Source organism: Zingiber officinale, chromosome 2A, assembly GCF_018446385.1.
Source record: "Zingiber officinale cultivar Zhangliang chromosome 2A, Zo_v1.1, whole genome shotgun sequence".
NCBI classification, from domain to species: domain Eukaryota; kingdom Viridiplantae; phylum Streptophyta; class Magnoliopsida; order Zingiberales; family Zingiberaceae; genus Zingiber; species Zingiber officinale.
In genome coordinates this window covers 148,408,791-148,432,914 of record NC_055988.1, presented here as the reverse complement: position 1 = coordinate 148,432,914, position 24,124 = coordinate 148,408,791, and the positions used below count along the sequence as shown (strand labels likewise).

The window sequence follows — 24,124 nt, the reverse complement described above, 5'->3', positions numbered from 1 at the left end:
AGGTTGATCTTGTGGAGTTTGGTCACAGTCTTTTTCTTGCTTTTTTATTTCTTAATATTTGTGCTTTTTTCCAAAGGGTTTAGAAAATTATTTTTAATATTTATATGTGAATCAATTGACTCAACAGTTTTTTGTTACGTTACACAAAGAACGCATAGTGTTGAAAACACTTCTGATGATGATACGATAAGCAATTTGAGAGAGAATTTTTTCCACCATTAGAAGAATGATTTAGATAGAAAAAATAATTTGAGAAAATAATTTTAATCTTTTTATTTTTTTATTATTGAATTTGATATTTAAGGTATTTGTGATAATTTCTACTAATGTTTTATGTAAGAATTTTTTTTTTGTCAATACTAATTTAGCCACGTTTAGACGTCTATTTTTTTATATTTGCGCGCGAATAAATAGATTTAGAAGATTTATTTTGGTATTCGTACATGAATCGATAGATTCGTTAGTCGCTTTCCATTAGAATATTTCTTCCAGGTACTGGTGGTCTGCCGCCACTCGATCAGTTGCTGTAGGTTCAGGCGTTCAGCACAAAATAAAAATAAAAATTTAACAGGAGAATTTGTATTGAATTTAGGCAAGGATATACCTTCTGGTTTGAGGCTGAAGAAGCACATTCAGATGCCCTGCCAGATGAACTTCGGCAACATTTGGGGCTTCTTGCTTGTACATTCATCTCTTCTAATGCATATTTTGTCAACCTGGTGTTTCTGTTCTCTACCGATGTCGCTCGGTTTTTCTCATCATTCTGTTTTGCATGAGCTGGTTTACATCTAAGGGCGCCTCTTGGGAAAGCCGACTATGAAGAATTTCGTATAGCAGGCTGTTTATTCGACTCACAAGATGAAACTGGAGGACTAGATCTCTTTTCTAGTTCAAGTTTTTTCTCTTGTAGTGATATTGAGCTGACAGAAGTTGATGCCGTAACTGAATTTCCATGATCTCTTTGAGGTGACTTGTGAAGTCAAATTTAGAACCTTTAAGGGTTCTTTCCCTGCTATCTAATGACAACTTAGGGAGTTTTCTGAGACTGAGGGATACTATGCTGCCTTCGTTAGTATTCAATGAAGTATCCTTTGCTTCAAATGATCTCCTTTGTTGCTGATAGGCATCTGAGAAGAATTGGGCAGCTGCTTTGAGGTTGACTTGGGCTCGAGGTAGGAAGGATGAGAAATTAATGTTATTGGTCCCTTTCTCATCTCACTTTTAAACAATCAAGATATAAACAATGGCCTTCAATCAGCAAGAACAGCCCTTATCAATGGAGATTCCACAGTGCTCGTTTTCACTTTAATCTGTAAAATATGGTTTGTAATCTACATGGCAAGAACCCTAATCATTTGATGCAATGAACATCCAGCGACCACAAGTGTTGGAAAATCCATCAACACACCAAGTTGTTTTCTGGTTATTATTAGAGGGGGAATAAGAGAAAAGTGAAGGAAACAACTTGTTCTGTAGTGCCTCTCATGGCTTGCTTGTTTGGGCCACATCAATTAAATAGCCTCCTAATTTCCTCTCAATTTAATGCCAAAGTTTAAAACCTAGAATTAGTGATTAAAGTTTAGGTCCATTTAAGCTAGAGAGTTTGATTTGATTGAACTTGAGAAGATGAAAGAAAGTAGTATGTTGTCTCAAACTTGATAAAAACATCTTCAAAAGAAGTTCTTGAGACATTAGTCTCTTCTAGATATGAAAAGACACTATTTTATGAGTTTACAATCTTATTTGCCCGGGAATTCATTCATTTCAAGAGAATTTGGTTAATAATGTTGGGTTAAAATTGTATATTCCAAATATCCTTTTTATAATTTAGCAATTGTCTTTTTCTATTTTTCTTTTTGCACTATTTCCTTCTAAATTGCCATTTCAAAATATAAAATGAAAAAGGAATAAGATCTTTAAAAGTTTCTACTTTAAGATTGATAATGCATCAACAATGCAGTAGCCATGGGAGAACTGAGATTGTGAAACAGTTTTTAAAATGCTTCGAAGTTATGTTTACAAACAGGGGAAGGGTTCTAAATGATATAATTGACGGCCGAGGGAAATGATTCTAACTGCCCTACTTCAAGGCCTCCGCTTCGGCAGCAGCCATTGGATCAGACTTGGTTCCTTCCGCTTCATCTTCTTTCTCCCCTTCTCGTTCATCCGCGAGCTTTTTACGGTGAAGCTCCTCAGCTGCAAGCATCGTGGCCTGGTGTTCTGCCTGGAGGCGCTTCATTTCCTCCTCTTGTTGTTGCCTCTCGAACCAGGTATCTGCATCAGCCCAAACTACAAAAGGCAGATCGAGTCAGGTACAAGTGAAACACAAACTAAAAGTCATTAACAGCTTAAACTGATCGTGCTAGTCGTCGACAAATGCATGGATTGTGAATTATGGTATCTGCTATCAGTTCTAAAATATTTTCAGCATACATTATTACTGCTAGAAAGTGATGCTTGCCAACTACATCTGCAAGTGCAATGTAAACTGATGTAGTGGTGCCATGTTCAGTGAGTAGAAATTTCATCAGGAATTGTATCAAATTACAATCCTCAAGGAATAAAACTGTGCCAAATTATTGTAATCTATAATAAAAACTATTTCATTTTACCCACATGAGCTTATTCTCTTTGTGATTTATCACTGCCCACCTGTACTTTTTAAAAACCATCTTTGCTATCTCCCATACAAAAATACTAACTCTAACTATGCTATTAAAAACATATTCATGATATGAACCTAACTTTGTAGACCTCAGACTCCATTATTTGTCATTTACTTGTTCCAATATGCAAGATCATTTCCAAGGTACATAAGGTGGTTTATGGGTGTTTGTGTGTGCAACTACTTTGTTACAACCAATAAGCAACTATTAGAGACCACCTTATATGTTCCCAAGGATTTGCTTCTTAGACATCTTATTAACTTGTGAAGCAATTTATATTGTAATAAACTAGACAAGGCATGGGCAACACCAGGTTCAATTATCAACGTAGCAACATATGGGGAGTTCCTCTTATCATCAGAAAGTACCATCTTGGTCGCTATGGTGACAATTTGTTGATAAAAAGAAAAAGAATAAGAGAAAAGACGACAAGATCCTGCAATACTGATTCTTATAAGAAAACATGATATTTGTGAGGCATGCTGAAACATGTCGCCCTAGAATGATCAGGTATTCACAGAATACAGGTCTACAAAGAGTTAAAAGAATAGATGATAGGATTCACTAGCAGATAAGAATCAGACAAATGCTTAAATTGTTCAAAAGAGTATCTCTAACATACTTATAAGAACCAGGCAAATCATTTATATCTACATGCTTATTAGAGAATTTTTATAAAAAAACTAAAAGGAAGTGATAGAGTAAATGCAATTAAACTCGCAATATTTTTGGGGAAAAAAATAATGAGATTTTAGAATCTCATCAAATATCGGAATGAACTGCTTATCAGTACAGACTAATACATCAGCAGTATAGAAAAGCGTTGCACTGACATCTACACCTCAATGTGACAGTAAAATATTAAAATATAATCAGCAAAAAATTGACCAGCCAAAAGAAAGCTGTATGATTAGCACAATATAACCAATCCCAACTCTTTGATGCCAAAGTTAAATGTTGTATGGCATCACCACACGACTATGTAGTTGAACCAACTGAATGTTCTTACTAGAAGGGATCATTCGTAGCTGAAACTATAGCAAGTCAAACTGTCAAAGTAACCAAAGTGCATATGAATAACAATATATTTAGATCAAAAAAGTTTCAGGTGGTAAATCAATTCAATCCAAGAGAACTGAAACCTGGACATAAAGCCCATGTCATTAATCTTTAAAAGTACTAAAATGCCCTATAATGGGATCTGATATCCAAATTAGATGTATTAAAACAATCTTGGAATCTGATATCAAATCAGATGTATTAAAACAATCTTGTATCATGCCCTTAGGAAAATTGCACGACCATAAAATTTCATCCTTCTATAACTTTGATCACCATCGTTTATTTAAATTTTAAACCACAAGTTTCAAGTGGATGATTACTCATATGAGAATAAAAATTCCAATCAAAATTCCAATGTCTCTTCCATAATATATTATAAAAAGTTTATATTCTTGGAAATCTGAACTGACAAAAACAATCAAGGGCAAAGAGTCCTATGGCCTTGGATGGTTATAAAAATTCAATCGATGCAGTAGCTAAAACTACAACCAAGCTTTCAATCACAATCTTGAATCTCCATGGCCTTGTCTCAAACTTCCGATCTCCACTATCTTGTCTCAAAATTCCAATTGTTCACATCTCTACTAACAACTATAGTTGAGATAAATGATCCGCAGACCCACCTATATAGCTGTCTAAGAGATGGGGCCACACTCAACTAACTACTGAACATGTTTTAGCAAAAGGGTTATGTGTTAAGCAAGGATGCATAAAGAAACACTATAAGGAGGATCCATTTTTTCATTTATGAAACAAAGACTCTTTAGTTTGCCCTTGGATGAATCCTTTGACATGGGAACAAAACACAAGTCAAAACTATCATCGTCAACATAGATTGATTCCGTAACAAAAATTTTGTTATATGTTCCAGACAATCTAAAGATTAAATTTATTTCCTGTGACCGATTTAGATTAAGCAAACAATGTTCAAAGTAAAAGTAACTTATAAAAGACAAGATCATCTATAAATCAAGATATGTAAAATGAAAAATGCAAAACATGTTAAAAGGATTTTAGTAAATTTTTTGATCTCGCTTTGTGCAATATGCCCCATACTAAGTTGAGATATAAGACAGTGCATCCTCAGCTACCATAACCCAAGTCAACCTAGATACTCTATGCAATAATTTGATTAAACTATTGGTTGCCCCCAGGGCGTAGCGCAGACGGGGGCACATGACATCTCTGGCGTAATGGCTAGGGGTCGATTCTTAGGAATTAACGACCTGAGACTTATCCCACCATGCGCCTATGGCCTGTGTGCCTGTATGTACCTCCCTCCATATCCATGGGGCCGACACTAGGGGGCCGCTAAGGTAGCGGATCCACCTTTGATTAAACTATTGGTTGAAATTATTTAACTTCTAAAAGAATTCATCGGTATCTGTGATTAATTCCAGAAGCAGAAAGTTATCAACAATTCCTTCACCTTTGGGACATTTTGAAACTATAATAAATCCTAGCCCTAAGGAACTATGCTGACATATAAGCATTTAGTACGAAGGATATGCAAGCTAGAAGCAATTGCAACACTATCAAATGTTCTTCGAGCTTTAGAGAAAAGCATGATCTACAGGAAATTGGAATAATATTAAGATTTAGTAGGAAAAAAATAATTCATTCAAAGTGAATGCAACTGGAAAGCTATAAGAGTGATCTTCCAATTACATAGAAATACAAAACAGGTCAAATCAAATGGCGAGGCAAACCAGTTATATGTGGCTGATGGATTTCTAATACTAACTTGTTTATCTCCAATTAATCTTTAGCATGCACACTGTCTCTAGTAATTAGAAAAAGTAGACAAACTAAAACTAGAAAACCAAATTCAAGATGACTTGTCTTGACAAAAATCAGATTTTTAGGTTATAAATTTCGTAACAGCCAAATAACAATCAGCCGTAGAGCACAATAAGCAATAAATAAGTTCATACGCTGCAGGGGATTAAAAAAAAAAGGAGGTGTGGTACTGACTGGGTTGTGCTGCCCATCCTTGCTCGCCTCCCTTGATGCGCTCGGGGAAGGCGTAGTTGACAGTGAGGACGCGACCGTAGAGCTCGGCTCCATCCATGTTGTCCATGGCGGCGGCAGCGTCCTCACGCTCGAGGAAGGTGACGAAGCCAAAGGAACGGTGCTTCTGAGTTGCCTGGTCCAGCGGCGTCTTCACGTCCTTTATGTCCCCGAAGGGGATGAAAGCGGAGTGGAGGATCGACTCGTTCACCTCCTCCGGCAACCCTCCTGCTCTCCAAAGCAACACGAAGGAATTAGGCGCAAACTTCTCTGAGGCAATTCGACGAACCCATTCCAGACAGAAAGAGATCCCCGTGTACTCTGCTTACCTACATAGAGGGTGTTCTTCTGGACAGGGTAATTCATGGAGCTACAATTCTTCTACTTCTCCTCGCCTCCCAACCTTTTCCTCCGCTTCGTCTCACGATCGAAAAGACCGACGTGGGACTGCAAATCGTCGGACCTCTCACTCCGCTTTTGGTTGGGTACCTCCTCTAGGGTATTGGAATCACGTGAAGTGCACGGGGGGACCCGTGCCCTAGAAAAAACGATACGCTGCTATATATATATATATATATACAATACCGTGAAGTGCACGGGGGACCCGTGCCCTAGAAAAAACGATACCTTATATATATATATATATATGTTGGGCGACGCTTTGTGTGCGACTGTGAGCGATGCGCAGATGTGACGTTACCAGCTTGGTTTCTCTATAAATAAAATATTCCTACTATTCTCTCTCTCCGGTGGACCTCTTGTCACTCCCTGATCTCTCTCTCTCCCTCGCTTCTGTCATCTCCCTCCCCGCTCTCTCTCTCTCCCTCGCACCCTCCTTCTCCAGTGATGCTGTGCCTGGCCGACATCTATCTCCCGCCAGTGGCTGTTCAATATTAAAATCTCCCTCGCCGCTCTCACTCCCCCTTTCTCGCTCCCTCCTTCAAAGTCCTCCCTCGAAACTCGTCCCTCGCTCCCCCTTTCTCGCTCCCGGCCGGAAAGTTTCTCCGGGGTCTTCAATCGCACAGCTGTTGTGAGCTCCTACCACCTCACTCCAATTTAATTTGTGTATCCACACTGTTATAGCCTTCAGCAATTATATAATTGTATAAAGAAGCACCGCGCCACTGAGGTTCAAACGTTCCATCAACTACTTTGCAGGAAACCGTCCTTGTAGCAACTCATCTTGGATTGATCGTTATAGAAGGTCGAAAGGATTTATGCTACGACGTGGAAGGCCGACGGCTGCAACAACCGCAAGTCGGAAGGATTTATGTTACAACGTGGAAGGCCGACGACTGCAACAACCGCCTGCTCTACTTCGGACCTTACTTTGCTGCTACAAGGTGTAGCAGCTACACGGAGAGGTAACTGCTACAATGTGCAGCAATTAACTCTCCATGTAGCTGTGACATTGTAGCAGCTAACTTCGTAAGTTGTTTTTCTAGCAGTCCTGTTTTCTAGCCGAGATTAACCCAGCAGCATGACTTTTCATATTGCTCAGTTTCCCCACAAATAAAATATGCCTTTTATTCTCTCTCTCCTTCGCCACTTTGTTCAAAAGTTCCGCCGCGGAAATTGTCCAAATTAAAATCTCCCTCGCCGACCTCTCTCTCTCCCTCGCTCCCTCCCTCTCCCTCGCCTCTCTCTCTCTCCCTCACTACCTCCCTCTCCGCGTCCGGCGTTCGGCTGACCTCGCGCTCCCGCCTGGAAAGTGTAGTATTAAAATCTCCCTCGCCGCACGCTCTCCCCCTCACTCCCTCCATCCTTCAACGTCCTGCGTCGAAACTCGTCCCTCGCCCTCCCGGCGAAGAAGTTTCTCCGGCGTCTTCAATCGCAAAGCTGGCAGTGAGACCTTACCACCTCACTCCATTTTAATTTGTTAATCCACACTGTTATAGCATACAAAAATTGTATAATTGTATTTCCCACTCACCTCGCCGTTGCTTTGCTTCTAAACGTTGCATCAACGACTTCGCAGGAAACCGTCCTTGTAGCAGCTCATCTTCGATTGGTCGTTGTAGATGGTGGGAAGGATTTATGCTACGATGAAATTATGCTGGGCCGACGACTGCAACAACCGCCTGCTCTACTTCGGACCTTACTTTGCTGCTACAATGTGTAGCAGTTACACGGAGAGGTAGCTGCTACAACATGCAGCAGTTAACTCTCCGTGTAGCTACGACACCTTGTAGCAGCTAACTTCGTAAGTCATCTATCTCGCACCCCTATTTTCTATCAAAGAGATTAACGTAGTAGTCATACTTTTCGTATTGTGTATATCAACTTGATTCGAAAATTATTTTTGCTCACATTTTTCGCTGCCTTCAGCGCCCTTGGTTTGTTGTCCTGCTACAGATTGTGAATGGATATATATATATACTCATAACTTCTATTGTAGTAGCTATCTCAGTAAGTCGTTTTTTTAGTAGGCCTATTTTCTAGCAAAAATTAACCCAGTAGGCATATTTTTGTAGCAGTGTATCAACATGCTACAAAAATGATTTAAAAAGATTTCCGCTGCTGCTCCACCTTTGCTTTGCTACCATGCTACACTTTTCGAATGACTACTTCCACTATATAACAGGCTATTAACAGCTTCACCTTGTAGCAGCTACTTCGACTCATAACTGCTACTCCTTCGAGTAGCTAACTCCCTATGTAGCTGCCACAACTTGGGGCAGTTAACTCATTTAGTCGTTTTTGTAGAAGCCATATTTTTGTAATAGTATAAAAACTTGCTAAAAAATTGAATTAAAAATATTTCCGCTGCTACAACGCCTTTGATTCTCTTTGCTTTGCTGCCATGCTACACCTTGTAGTAGCTATTTTGACTCATAACTGCTACACAATGTAGCAGCTAACTCCCTATGTAGCTGCCACACCTTATGCAGTTAACTGCATGTATTTTTAACCAAAAATTGATCATAGCAATCACAGTTTTTTAGATAGATCAAGTAAATGAGGTATCTTACATTTCGTTGATAGAAACAAATGCAGCAGGGTGAAGCAGCTAGTCGTCAGAAGCTGCTACACGTTGTAGGAGATAACGGTCCAAATAAACTTTTCTTACCAATTAACCTTTTTGCAAATATTGTGCATATATATATATATAGTGTCCAATTACATTTTTACCCTCACCGGACCAAATTTTAACCCCTATACTTGCCGTGTGATAAATATTTGGAAGTAAATTCATTTATAGTATATCGGTGGCCCACGGAGTCTTCCTGAATCAACCTCACCGCAACAATTTGGCACCTCAACTAAAGCTGCGCCTTCATCGTAAGTACTGTGGTAGGGTTTCTCATCCAAAGCTTCGCCTCCTTTGATAGGTTGAATCTTTTGGGTTTTGAACCATCATTAGCTGCTACAATTTGGTTTAATGTATTTAGTTTGGTAATGAGTGAGGGTTTTACTCTGAGAGAATCAAGGGTTTAAAAGAGATGCTTATCTTTTATGTCGCAACTACTGTAGTTGAACTGCTTCAATGTAGGTAAACCCTATTTATTGATACGCTGTGGTTAAACCCTACACCGAGATTGTCTTCTCATTATTATAGCAACTACTTGCCCCTAATTACTACAACGTGATCAATACTTATGTTGTATAATATACAATTCACGTTGTACTACCTAAGACAAATAATAGACATTGTAATGAATATAATTATGGTATAAAAATAACAGTTTCATGTATTTTGAATTACAAAATTAAAATGGTAAGCCAAAGAACTGTTGCTTCCCATGCATATCGCAAGAAAATGCACTGGAAAAGTAACTACCCTCACTTCAAGGGGTTTATATCATCACTCCACATAAACGACCGACAGATGGAGATGATCAATGGATCCCCATTTGCTTGGGCTGTAGCCATGCCTGAAATTGCAAATATCTGAAGCCTTATTCAAAATATGTTTGACAATTGGGGCGTGCAAGTCAGATGCTTCATCTTTCATAATAAGGAGATTAGCTTCACTAGGAAAGATGTTTCATTGATTCTGGGACTCCCAGACCAAGGCGTTGAAGTAAATTTGCAACAGCATGCACCCACCTCTCACTATTTCTTCAACACTTGCAGAATGTGGAGTGTACACAGAAGGAGCTAGAGAACAGGATGATCAACCTCAACAAACAACACCCCTCTGCCGAATCCGATACTCTGTTTTGCCAATTATTAATACTGTATTTTTTTGTTACTGTTTTATTTACCACTACTAGCAGTATATCTAGATTACCAGTACAATCACTAATAGATTGCATAGATAATTTTACCAATTTAGATAGGTATAATTGGTATAAGGATGTATATAACTATATCAGCCCACAACTGCCGGCCATTGGTCCGATGCTTTCACTGAGGCTGAAACCAGAGTGCCTATCGGGAAATCAAGCTCCTATGCTCAGAGGGTTCGCACATCTCCTGGCGATAATTCCCTGAATATAGTGATAGTCTCATAAAATTTATGCAGAGAGTATCATACCTAAACAATTTTATTTTATTGTATTGCAGGTCTGGATGTGTGAATATGTCAGAATAATGGATCCTTACAGACAGCATGCCCTTCCAAGAATATGCAGATGGAAGTGGTCAGGCTCCCGGGTGGAGACAATAAAGTCTAGGATCGCAAAAATATCGCCTGCCAATATAATTGTTGATTTAAGTCCATCGGACCTAGAGAGACACTTGCTCTCAAATGATTCCATAGAAGATCTTGTAGAATATATTGATCAACAAATTGACGAGGGGTTTTTACAATTAGCTGGTGAGGGGAATTCTGAACTACTTCCTGAGCAATTTCCTGAAGAGGCAGCCTATGCTCAAGAAATTCCCCACCCAGTTCCTGCACAGGCAGCAAAAGCTCTGGATAAGCCTGATCAAGTTACTGAGCAAATAACTCCGGAAGATATTCAGGAGGATGAGGCTTGCAACAATTGTCAAGCAAAGGACACTAACATTTCTCGATTGGAGTCCGTGGTTGAGGGCAAGGACCAAATCTTTGCCCAGATGGAGGCCACAATTAGTGAGTTAACTGAGGAGAATAAAAAAGGTGCCAGGGATGCAGAAAGTTTAATAACTTCCAAGGAGAAAATAATTGATGAGAAGGACAGAATTATACAAGTAATAGAGCAAATTATAGTAGAGCAAGAGAGGAAAATTAAAGATCTTCAAAGTTAGTTAATTGGCAAAGATATAGTGGCATTACCTGCTAAACGACCAATAACAAGGGGAAAAAGGAGTGCTAGAAAGAGAATCACACCCCCAGCTACAGTAGATCTTAAGTTAGTGCCCTTGGCCAAAAGAATTAAAAAAGTCACTTTCCGAGATGAACATGAGCTAGAGGTTGCTAAGGGCAGCGGAGAGGAAAATGCTGGCCTTCCTGGGAATATTCAAGAGGGTCATGACTCATCTACTGATGTAGGAGCCACAACTTCATTATCTAAATGCTTGCATGTGCTTGTCAAACACAAATATAAAATTATAAAGGTTTGATTTTGGTTGGTTTAATCTTTTGTCTTTTACACCTATATCACATATAATTAGTCTTTCGCTGAAAAATGTTCTCCATGTATTTGTTTAGCAAGCGAAGACATATTTTAAAAAAACCAAAGATGTTGTGGTGGCAGAGACATTGTTGAAACTGAGTCAACTCAAATGAGTTGAAAGTTTGTTGAGTTACACATTGATGGATTATATGTGTATACTTATATTGGTAAAACGAGGATAAATTACTTTGGAAGTGTATTATAATTTAATTGTAAAACAAACATTTGATTTTGATGAATAAAATCAACCATGGTAGATAGATAAGTTGGTATGACACATATAAATTGTGTAACTGCTCCAATTGTAGCAGTAATAGACACTCTTGTTGTACAACATAATTTATGGACATGTTTTATTTTTTTATGTAGGGCAACGACAAAGGCAATATGGTCTAACGAAACGATTTCATTGGATATGTCATCTTTCCTATGTGTTTTTGATTGGACTATAGGCACAGATGGCGATTGCATCAACACATATTTTGCAATCATTGCAGAGGAAGTCAAAACCTGTGGCATATCATATTGGCCATCTATATTTTGTGCTGTTGGATTTGTTGTTAGTATAATGCCAACTCCTCCTACCCCTTTTTTTATTCTCCATATATTCCTTTAACAATTCTTGTTTGTTGGCACAGGAAATGTTTGAAATGTTGTCTTATGAGGCATTAGGGCTATCAGCAAGCACTGACACTGACAAGCCACTCAGGTATATATTTTGTCCATTAAATAATGCAGATGAGCACTGGCACCTAGTTATAATAGATCTCCAAGAAGCTATATACATGCACTATAACTCCCTTGGATCCTCAGAACTATACACCTCAATGTTTAAAAAATATGTGAGTACCCGCCATGTTGAGTAGCTCATAATCTATTGGATGTATGCCTGTATTGGTTAACAACTTCATACTCGTACAGGTTGATTTTTTTAAAAATATGGACCCAACCTACTATGAAATGTGGTATCCAGGGCTACCGTCCCTAATGTCAAGGAACTTTGAGGTATCTACAATCCCGGGTCCAATACAAGTAAAATCGTAAGTACATATGTTTAATCATAATATTTATACATCTCCATACTGCCGCTAGCAAATATAATATTAACAGTGTGAAATCAACTATAACTTTCAGGTATGATTGTGCATTTTTTGTGATGCAATACGCTGAGAGTTTAATGTACCGGCGACCAACAGATTTTGGACAAGCTGGAATGAGAGAATTTAATTTTCTTGTTGGTCATAAAATTTTTAATAGCAAACACTGGATTAATGACAAGGTGGGGGTGTAAACGTGTTGATACACAGATTGTAATGACTTTATGCTTCACATAAAATAAGCCTACAATGTGTACGTGTTTTGTAATATATTGTTGTCTCGTGACCCTTGCGAAGCTAATACAGGGTATATAAGCCAAATATTATGTATATGCTGACAGATTGTGGCAGTATATTAGGCAGTAGCTGCAAGAACGTGTTGCAGTCCATCAGCAGTAGCTGCTATAAGAGACAAATAAAAGCTGGATTATTGTAATATAAATCACCGGTAAATGTACTGTGAAGCTGGCTAGTTCACCTTGTAGCAGCTAAAATGAGTTGTCGCTTAGTAATTCTTATTTATACCAAGGGTGCAACAGTTAGTATATGTATTGTGAAGTTGCCGAGTCCACCTTGTAGCAGTACATATAGAGTTGGTAAAAATAATAAAAATAATATTGTTATGTATATTAACTTGATAATAAAAAATATTAAATTATTTTAATCATCAGTAGCTACTACATTGTTGTAGCAGGTATTCCAATAGTTGCTGCACGTTGCAGAAGCTACATCACAAAATATAACACTATACTAAATGCTACACGTTGTAGCAGCTAATCCTAAGTAGCTGCTACACGTTGTAGCAACTTATCGCCAGGAACTGCTATACGTTGTAGCAGCTAGTCTTATGTTGCTTCTATCTGCCCTTGCAGCATCAAGTGCTTTACGTTGGCGCTGCTAGTCAGTTGGTACGAAATATAGTTTTTGTAAAATTTTCGATTAACCCATTTTAAGCTGCGACATGTTGTAGCAGCCTTTGAACTGAATTATTAAATGAACGTTAGAATTTAATACCCGACGGTTAGTTAATCCTTGTCTTTACTATCTATCGTATGATCTTTATCTTTTCCCACAAGGCAACATTTAATAGGCGCGGGCGCGGTCTTGACCTTAATGAGGGTGATTTGTGCGTATTCCGAAGAGATTCGGGCGACGTCAGCATTGACCGCCCGGCTTGTGCCCCCCCGGGGGCAATGAGGAAAAAAAATCCAAGTACAAAGGCTCAAAGTGCCAATCCGCCGAGAAAGATCAGTACTACACAGGTCGATCGGGATCCAACCAGCTCATTGGTTGATCGGCTAATTGGTCACCAAACCACTTGTCCAGTCAGTCAGACTTGCAGCCTCCTTCGTCTAGACTTGAGGGGGAGACACGTGATCCGATGGTAAGGTAGGGCCTGACCGGCAGGAGGTCAAAGTGGTCAACATTAGGCGGGCCTCCGATCAGGGGAATTACCTCCCTGATCAGTAGGAAAAGTAGCCAGTCCAACACTGCGACAGCTCGGTCAAGCACCGAGCTTTCGACGCTCATGAAACTCAAGGAAAGACGAAGGCCAAGCGACCGCCCCGCTTAGCCGAGCGGTGGACGCATCCCCGACCCGGCAGGCGAAGGAGCCTTAACCTGACAAGGCGAAGTCGGATAGCAAATCACTGGCCGAGCAGACGTTCAGCCCGATCGTTGCATCACACGGACGACAGGGCAGCTGAGCGACTCCCCCCGCTCGGCCCAACAATAGACAAAGGGGGCAGTTGACGATATCTTCCTAGGGACCAGAGCCACCGACAGGCGGCATGGTCAGTAGCGTGGTCAGACAGAGAATCGTACGATGGAAGCTTCCACTGTCACGTCAGAGATATGCCCGGACTATTAAGATATGGCGTCAGACACGTTTCCCTGATACGTCTTTTCCAGGTATGCTTTGAAAAGCGTACACATCTTGGAAAGCATGCACGCACCCCCTGGTAGCTCTATATAAGGAGCCCTAGAGCTTCATCGGAGGTATGTTTTTTACTACTGTAGTTACAGTTACGTCGCTGCTCCTTTCTTCTCTACTTCGTTTACTCATCGCTGGTAGCTGATTTGAATGTTGAAGGGTCATCGCCGGGGAACCCCTCCCTGGCTCGGCACTAACGACTCTGTGGTTGCAGGCTTAGCTTGTCGAAGGTCCACACCATCTTCAGTCGACATCTAATCAACGTGAGCGTCATCTTCCCAGCGTCCGTCTACTCACACTCGGACAAGATCACCAGCCATAGATAGCCTTAAATGGCCACGCCTTGGGCAAGGCGGCAACGGCGAGGTTGTCGACCTCACACAAGGCGACACTACTAATTTGTGTGACAAATCTACAAATACACAGAGATGTCATCAAATAATAAAAGATATTGATCCCACTAGGACTGTGAATCAAGTACTAGTCATAATTGCAAAATAGGTTATCTAGACAATCAAGGGTTTGTGTGTGTGTCACTAGAACAAGAGAGAAAGCTAGAGTTGAGAAAGCAAGGAAGAGAGAGAGCAAGAGAGAGCGAGAGAACTGAGGGGGAGGAAGAGAGATCACAAAAGGAGGATAGAGTGATTTAGATCAAAAAGTAGAGAGATCACAGGAAGTGACTGTGAGATCACAGAGAGAAGACAGTAGGATCTCAATCAGAAGGAAGAGTGTTGGTTGCTACTCGGAAAACCTAGAGGTTTCACTGTACAAAAATTTTGTACAAAGATCTGAACCTTTTCCTAGCTACCATGTGTTCTTTTAAATTAAATTTTGGATCGCCTGCGGAACTTAACACGTTTGATCCAAAACTTAATCTATTCGTTCTTTTAGGTTTTGACTTGGGTCTCCTGCGGAACTTAACACATTCGACCCAAATCACCTTAAGTTATTAATTACATTAAATATTAATTTCCATAATTGGTTCCCAGTACTGACGTGGCGAGGCACATGACCTTCTTGGATATGGGAGCAACCACCACCGACTAGACAAAACCTTTTATAGAAATCTAATATTTAATTTCCTAAAATAACTTTAGGTTAACCAAAAAGAACAATCAAATCACAAGGGAAAAAAAACAAAAGAACACAACTTCGAAAAACATATTCGAAATACTAGAATGTAAGCCTCTTGTATTTGGTATTATTTCCATAAATAACTAGCATGATGCGGAAAAGAAAAATTACTAGTTATACCTTCTAGAAAGACCTCTTGATCTTCTACCGTATTCCTCTTCTAACCTCGGACGTTGTGTGGGAAACGATCTTCCGAGATGAGAAACTACCAACCACCTTCTTCTCCTCCTAGCTAGGTTCGGCCAACAATAAGGAAGCTTCACCAAGGAAGAAGATCAAAACACCAACCAAGCTCCAAGAGATGCTAGCTTTCTCTCCTTCTTCTTCTTCTTCTCCAAGTAGTATCCGGCCACCACAAGAGCTCCAAGGGGAGAGAGAGGTTCGGCCACCACAAGAGGAAGAGAGGGAGAGGATGATGGTTGGCCACACCAAGGAACAAAAGAGGGAGAGAAATAATAGAGGTTGTGTCTCATGAAGGCACCCTCACCCCTTCTTTTATATTCCTTGGCCTAAGCAAATTAGGAAATTTAATTACAATAAAATTTCCTTAATTTCCTTGACATGATTTAATTGAGAAAAATAAAATAAAATTTCCCCAATTAAATTCTAATGGCCGACCACATCATGAAATCAAATTAGACAAGTTCCAATCAACAATTAAAACTTCCTAATTTGTTTCCGGAAATTAAAATTTCTCTTCAAAATCTCTTCATGGTTGATAAAAAGAAATTTTCATAATTTTAATTTTACAACATGTGAATAATTTTTAAAGAGAAAATAAAATATCTCACCAATCTACAAATAAGGAAAGAGATCTAATCTCTTTCTTTAATCTTTTGTAGATCTTTTACAAGAGAGATAATTTAATTTTAATTCTCTTTAATAAATTATATCTTCCACATAATAAAAATTAAAATTAAAATTCTTTTTTAATTTAATTTGGCCGGCCCCTCTAGCTTAGGTTCAAGCTAGGGCCGACCACCCCAATTTATACCTAGGCCGGCCCTAGGCCCCCTTTAGGTGGGTATAGAAGGTGGGTATAGGTGAGTATAGTACTCTATAAATAAGAGGCTATGATAGGGACCGAGAGGAGGAATTGGTTTTGGTCTCCCGATAAAATTAAGCATCCCGTGTTCGCCCCGAACACACAACTTAATTTTATCAATAATAATTCATTCCACTAGAGAACTATTATTGAATTACCGCACCAATCCCAAATTACATTTTTGGACTCCTTCTTATTATGAGTGTGTTAGTCTCCCTGTGATTAAGATATCGAATGTCCACTAATTAAGTGAGTTACTGACAACTCATTTAATTAATATCTTAGTCCAAGAGTAGTACCACTCAACCTTATCATCATGTCGGACTAGGTCCACCTGCAGGGTTTAACATGACAATCCTTATGAGCTCCTCTTGAGGACATTATCAACCTAGTATCTCTAGGACACAGTTTCCTTCTATAATCAACAACATACACTATAAGTGATGTCATTTCCCAACTTATCGGGCTTATTGATTCATCGAACTAAATCTCACCCATTGATAAATTAAAGAAATAAATATCAAATATATGTGCTTGTTATTATATTAGGATTAAGAGCACACACTTCCATAATAACCGAGGTCTTTGTTTCTTTATAAAGTCAGTATAAAAGAAACGACCTCAAATGGTCATACTCAATACACTCTAAGTGTACTAGTGTAATTATACAGTCAAGATAAACTGATACCTAATTACACTACGACCTTCTAATGGTTTGTTCCTTTCCATTTTGGTCGTGAGCTACTGTTTATAATTTATAAGGTACTGATAACATCATCTTCTGCATGTGACACCACATACTATGTTATCTACAGTATAAATTAATTGAACAACTACATTTATCACAAACGTAGACATTTGACCAATGTGATTCTTATTTCTAGATAAATGTTTTATACCAAAAGCTAGGCTTTTAGTATACATTCTAACAAAGAGATGATCACAATAAGAGGCAGTACGTGAAGATAATTCTAGGACTTCAATTTTACCCAAATGATAGTAAATATCTAATCTATGTTTATTTTCCTATCCTTAATAGGTATTTATGTAGGTAGACCATCCTATGGTATTTGATGTAAACTTTTACTTCTAAAACGGTGTATCACCCCTAATCATTGTCTATTTTCAGAAAGATAGCAACTAGTGATCATAACCTAGAGGAGATCCTATCATTAGATCTCATGGCCTCTAATTAATCATTTTTCCTACTATATAACAATGAATTAGATTTGATCAATTAGGATTTATGATGACCTAGAGTTCCTCGCGATATACCGAATTGCACTTTCGTATATGACTCTCCGCATCTCGATTTTATAGGGGTCGGAGGGTCAGGTTCTCCTTTCAGTTATCCCCAAGCCCTTGTGGGATATCAATCTAGAGCTTTTGGCATCGAGATTGTATTAATACGGTAGATCCAAACCATAAGCACATATTTCATCAAACAAGAAATATGCAAACACATAGATTAATCGAAATGTTGTTCACATATCAAAAGGGTCACTCCCTACATTATAGAATCAAGAGCACTACTCCACTGTAAGGAAATTGCAAACCACAGACACTAATAAAAACATTTATACATATCAAAATAGAGAATAAAGATAGAGAAATGCTTAGGGAGAAGATTCCAGTGTCTTTGGAATGGTTCCCTAGTGCTAGAGGTGGATGGATCGGAGGAGTTGATGAAGATGATATCTTTAGGGTTTCCCCAAGAGGGGAAACCCACTTTCCATGAGGGGGACGACGTCCCTTGGTCCAAGAATGGTCATTGCTTGACCCTTTTATACCTCCCCTCAAGTGATCCATATATGTAGGTTTATATGGCTCCATTAAAACGGGGTTTTCAACCCTTAGAATTAGTTTTCTCGGGTTAGACCCAGAATCAAAGTTGTAGATATTGAAAATATCTACATTTGATAGGTGGTTTGACTCCTGGCTCCAACTGAGTTGAAAGTTATGGTCCTTCAAAATTTGATCCGCAATTTGGGTCAAGCAAGGTTGACTTTCCAAATTTACAAGGCTCCACCAAATCAGATTTTCGACATTATATCTAGTTTTGTTGGGTTGGACCCTGAAAAAAAAGTTGTAGATCTTGGAATTATCTTCATTTCCATGTGTGGTATGACCCATGGTTCAAACCGAGATAAAAATTATGACTGTTCGAAATTTGGTTTGTAGTGCAGGCAGAGATTGACACGGGTCGTGTTGGTTCACATGGGCGCCCATGTGAAAATGGAAGAACCCAGCACGGGTCATGCCTAGCCACACGGGTTGGCCGTGTGGGAGCTATTTGGGGTCATTTCAGCCTCGTTTTGTGCCTAATTTCTTTTGTATGAACATGCTTGTGTTATGGAACATTGTCGGAGCGTGTTTTTTTTATTAAAACTTCATTTTGATGTGCTTTTGAATTCTTTTTCTTCATGGGTGTTTCGTGTGTTCGGCTCCTTGCTCCACTTCACTTTCAATGCTCCATTTAAGTTCCAAATTCACGTCCTCCTATCAATGAAAATACGCAAAGAACAATTGTATGAACTAAAAGTAACAAAAAAAAGTATACAAAGATGAAAATATAAAATATATGCGTATAAAATAGGATACTATGTGTGTCAAACTACAATAAAAAATCTATATGAAATGCACACATCAACTATGTGACTGCACGAGGCCACTGCGTCTCGCGTAGATAGTAGATCTGACCACGGTTTAGAATCAATGGTTTAGAATCGCCGGTTCAATGGTTCCTGAAAGGTCGACTCTTAACTTTAACCGCCCAAGACAGTTAAGGTTCACGGATCGTAGCCATCGGTTCATGGTTTGATTCACAGTTCGCCACGGTTCACTATGATTTACGATTATTATATTAAAATTTTTAAAATTTAAAATTTATTTAAAAAAACTTGCATTTATTTAAGTTGCCTATGTATTCCCTTAGGATATTGGGGAATCAAAGCTCATTTAGTTCTTTTATATTTTTACCCTTTTACATTAGGAAGTGATGTTGTTACTCACTTTCATTTCCCGTTCATATTGTATTTATTCCTTTGACATCAAAATCTTCGACGTCGTAATCATAAAGTTGCATTCTTTAGATTATTTTCTCAACTATGCTCCAATCATTGAGTAATCTTGAGCTTCCAATGAGTCAGGAGATAAAGTCGATCGTTATTCATCTAATATGTTGTGTCGCCAACGCTGAATGTTTGCTCCACAGTAATAATTTACATTGGACAAGCTAAAATTTCTTTGGCGACTACGGAGAAGAAGGGAAAGCTGTTGGTGCAACATCCCTTAGGTCAAGGTTGACCTGGTTGACCAAGCTTGAGTCTTGGTTTGGGTTTCGATGTTTGACAATGCAAGGTTGATTGAAGAAGAGTCAAGTAGGTCAAGGATGACCGGATACTTGACTGGGAAGTCCTAGTGAGTGAAGTTAGGCAGGAGGAAAATCCTGGTGAGTGAAGCCAGGTGAAAGACCTAGTGAGTGAAGCTAGGCAATTGGGAAAGTCCTGGTGAGTGAAGCCAGGTGAAAGACCTAGTGAGTGAAGCTAGGCAATTGGGAAAGTCCTGGTGAGTGAAGCCAGGCAAGAGAAATCCAAATGGGTCAAGGTTGACCAGACATTTGGTGAGAGTCCAAGTAGGTCAAATGGATTGACCGGATACTTGGCACGAGAAAGAAAAGTCCAAGTAGGTCAGAGGGACTGACTGGATACTTGGCAAGAAGAGAAAAGTCCAAGTGGGTCAAAGGGATTGACCAGACACTTGGTGAGAGAGTCCTAGCTGGTCAAGGGTGACCGGATGCTAGGTCTTATGTACCCACAAGTCATGGTTGACTAGATGTTGGTTTAGGGGGCTTTAGACTTGGTTTTGGACAAAAACCAAGGTTTGGATTGATCCGTGGATTGATCCAGCAGGTTTGGATTGATCCGTGGATTGATCCAGCAGGTTTGGATTGATCCGTGGATCGATCCAGCAGATCTGGATCGATCAGTGGATCGATCCAGAAGATCCGGATCGATCCGCCGATCGATTCGGTGAGTCCCCGCGAACAGAACCCCTCTGGATCGATCCGTGGATCGATCCAGAGGTCCCAATCGATCAGTGGATCGATTGGGACGCTGCTGCTTCGCGCGATAAGCGCTGGATCGATCCGTGGATCGATCCAGGCATTTTTCCAGAGCACAGAGGCGCTCTGGATCGATCCGTGGATCGATCCAAAGCCTCCCTGATCGATTGGGAGCAATCCAATCGATTGGGATTCGACCGTTGGCGTCGTTTATAGCTGTTGGCGTGCGATTCCTTCAGCAGAACTTCACAGATTGATTTCAGATCTTCACCAGCTCCTCCACAACTCTTCTCAAGCTCGAGATCGCCAGTTCTTGAAGGTTCTTGGAGGCTCTTCCAAGTCAAGAGGCGGATCCAAGCAAGAAGAAGAAACTAGGGTTAGGGTTTGTGCACTCATTGTAAGCTTGTAAGCTTGTATTTCTTTACTACCCTTTCTTCTTCTTGTATTGAGTCTTGTAGGGCTTCTCCGCCCTTGGTAATTACCATAAAGGAGAGTTTCATTAGTGGAGGGTGCCTGCGTTGTGTGGATCCTTGGATTAGTCACCTCCCTTGGAGGTGGATACCAAGTAAAATCCAAGTGTTAGCGTGTTTGTATTTGTTTCTTTGTATTTCCGCTGCGTATCCTTGAAGAAACAAGCAACGCCGAGCAACGAGCACGCGAAGAGCTATTCACCCCCCCTCTAGCTACTTTTTGGTCCTAACAAGTGGTATCAGAGCAAGGTTGCTCTTCACCGGAATCACCGCCGGAAGGGGCAAACATAACAAGCAAAGCTAGAGGGTGAAGAAGTTGGAGCAAATTCATCAAAGTCAAAGAATTCAAGAAGCTCAACTTCAAGATGCAATTCCAAGATGGACTTGGATTTGATACAAGGGTGGCTCCACCATACACATCCACAAGCTTCGATTCTTGGAGATCAAGAATTGAAAATTTCTTGATGATGGAGATAGAGCAATGGTTTGCTCTAATGGAAGGTTTTAAGGCTCCAAGGAATTCAAAGGGCAAAGTTCTCAAAAGGAGCAAATGGAGCCAAGAACAAATCCAAAGATGTGAGGCCAATGACAAAGTGACCAAGCTTTTGGTCAATCTATTGCCGAGCAACATCTTGGAGAAAATTGGAGAAGTTGAAGATGCCAAAGAGCTATGGAGAAAATTGGAAAAGGCTCATGAGATCCCCTCCACTGTACCTAACCAAGAAGAATCCAAAGAGGGTGACTCATTGGAGCAAGATCAAGAGGAGGACTACGAAGTTGAGAGATGCTCAACTTCCGAAGAAGAGGAAATCCAAGAAGCTTCATTCTCAAGGGAGTGTAATCAAAAGAGCAAGGAAGGAGCATATTCCTTGTTTCATGTACAAGAGGATGAAAAAGAAGGTGAAGCCTCCACCTCTAGGATTGAGGGGGAGCAACTCTTGGTGACACCGGATCAAGAAGAAGGAGAATCCTCCACATCTGGGTCAAGAGAAGAAGAGGATGAAGAAGCTTCCACCTCCACAAGTCAAGATAAATCAATTGGAGGGAAATCGATTTCGGATCAAGAGGAAGCCTCTACATTCATATCAAATGGAGGAGTAAGTGCCACCCCTACACAAGAAGGTATAAATAGTTCAATTAATAATAAGAATCATATTATATGTTTTGAATGTAGGGAACATGGGCACTACAAAAGCAAGTGCCCTAAATTGGCCAAGAAGAAGGGCCAAGTGGCACCTAAGGGCAAGGAGAAGCCAAAGGAAACCATCCCCGGAATAAAGAAGAGCAAGGAGCATATTGTGTGCTTCTCTTGCAATCAAAAGGGGCATTACCGGAGTCAATGCCCTAAGGGGAAGAAGATGGTCAAGGCTCAAGGAGGAAGCTCAAGTCAAGGGGGAGCCTCTAAGGTAAAAAGGAAGGTAACTTTTATTGAGCCTATCCCTTTACATTATGGTAAAAAGCATGATAGTTCTAACTTATATCATTTTAATGCTATTTACCATAAGAATAGAGAGCATGGTAAAATTAAGGAAAATAATGTAGCTTACCATGCTAAAACTACCACACCTAGGATTAGGAAGGTAGATAAAAATCTAGGCAAACACACTAAGGACCTTAGCTACAAGCCTAAAAATAAAAATGCTCATAAATTTAATGGAAAACCAAAAACTAAGGACTTAGTGACAGAAAATCAAGTCTTGAGGTCAAGACTTGATAAAATGGAAAAGACCCTAAAAAGGATGGAAAATATCCTAAAAGGGCAAAATGAGCATAGCCTAGGTCTAGGAGCACAAAGGTCATCTAATGGCCATAGGGGTTTGGGATACAAACCAAAGGCTAAGAAGGATGTAATATCTTACCATAGGGTTCCATATAGTTATAGAACCAACCCTAGGTCTAGTGGTCAAGCCAAAAATACAAGGGAAGTTATCCCTAAGAGTATTTTTGCAACAAATGTGACTAAGGCTTCTAAGAAGTCTAAGAAAGTCACAAAGAAGGTTACAAGGGAAGCAATCCCTAGAGTTGACCTAGAAAAAGTGACCAAGACTTCTAAGATACCACACAAGGTCACTAGGAAGGTATCTAGGGAAGTTATCCCTAGTGAATACCTAGAGCATCCAAGGAGCACCAATAGGTTTTGGGTTCCTAGGAGCATTTTCTCTATCCCATAGATGGGTTAGAGAGTGTCAACTCTGAGAAGAATGGTAGTTAACCCAACTTTGAAGAAATTGACACTCAAGGAGTATTTTCAAGGTTTTTGTTAACCTTTGAAAATGAAATGGATTTATTGTTACTCTTGGAAAGAGTAAAATGTGCTATAAAGGAAGAAATTTGAGATGACTTTAAATGGCACAAGAAATCAAGTGTTAAGAAATACCAAATTGGGACTTTGGTATTGTCTTAGGAATTTAAGGCAACCCTAAGCCTTAATTTAAAGTGATTACTTTTATGGGAAAATGAAATATGCCAACATTTGAGGAATGTTTTAAATTTTTAATTGGCATAATCAATTCAAGAGATTAAAGAAATGTCAAGTTGGGTTTTGGCATTTTCCTAAGGAAATTGGGCAATCTAGGGTTTATGCTTTAGGATTAGCTAAGGGTTAAGGATATTTAGATAGATAATTTAGGTATATTTTATTTATGCTGAATCTTGCCATGATTGTTTGCCCATTATATGCCATGACATCATGTTTTATTTTTGCACTCATACCTTATTATGAAAATACAAAAATACCATGTCATGTCATACATACATCATGTAATTATAGGAATCTTTCTTTTGAAAGTTATTTTATTTTGATGTATGCCATAACATAATCATGCATTAAGTTTAATTCCTTGTAATTAAGGACAAATGGCATTTAACAACACTTATTAACAAATGACATCCTGGGTGGATGTCTAATATCTCTAAAATGCCTAGATAGATATGCATGATCCCTAGAATAGGGCAAAACCAAATTTTACATCTCACAAAAACCTATAAGATGACTTGTATGAGTTTTGTCCACAATAGATACAAGTGAGATATTAGGATGATGAACAAAACTCAACATGTTGATTTAGTGCATTCTTTTGAGTTTTAGGTTCATCAAAACA

General features: G+C 39.4%; 1 protein-coding gene across 2 annotated transcripts; it reads right to left on the bottom strand.

The window, feature by feature from the left end:
* Positions 1-1,908: 1,908 nt before the first annotated feature.
* LOC122042608 (peptidyl-prolyl cis-trans isomerase E-like) lies at positions 1,909-6,270 on the bottom strand. 2 transcript variants are annotated; one of them, XM_042602794.1, is made up of 4 exons: positions 6,068-6,270; positions 5,838-5,966; positions 5,703-5,771; positions 1,909-2,289 (listed from the first exon to the last, which is right to left on the bottom strand). In XM_042602794.1, the coding sequence occupies exons 1-4, from the start codon at positions 6,102-6,104 to the stop codon at positions 2,081-2,083; spliced, it is 444 nt and encodes a 147-aa protein (XP_042458728.1). In that variant the 5' UTR covers positions 6,105-6,270; the 3' UTR covers positions 1,909-2,080. The 2 variants fall into 2 exon arrangements, with proteins under 2 accessions (XP_042458728.1, XP_042458727.1); XM_042602793.1 differs by having other exon boundaries at positions 5,703-5,966; positions 6,068-6,265.
* Positions 6,271-24,124: the final 17,854 nt, after the last annotated feature.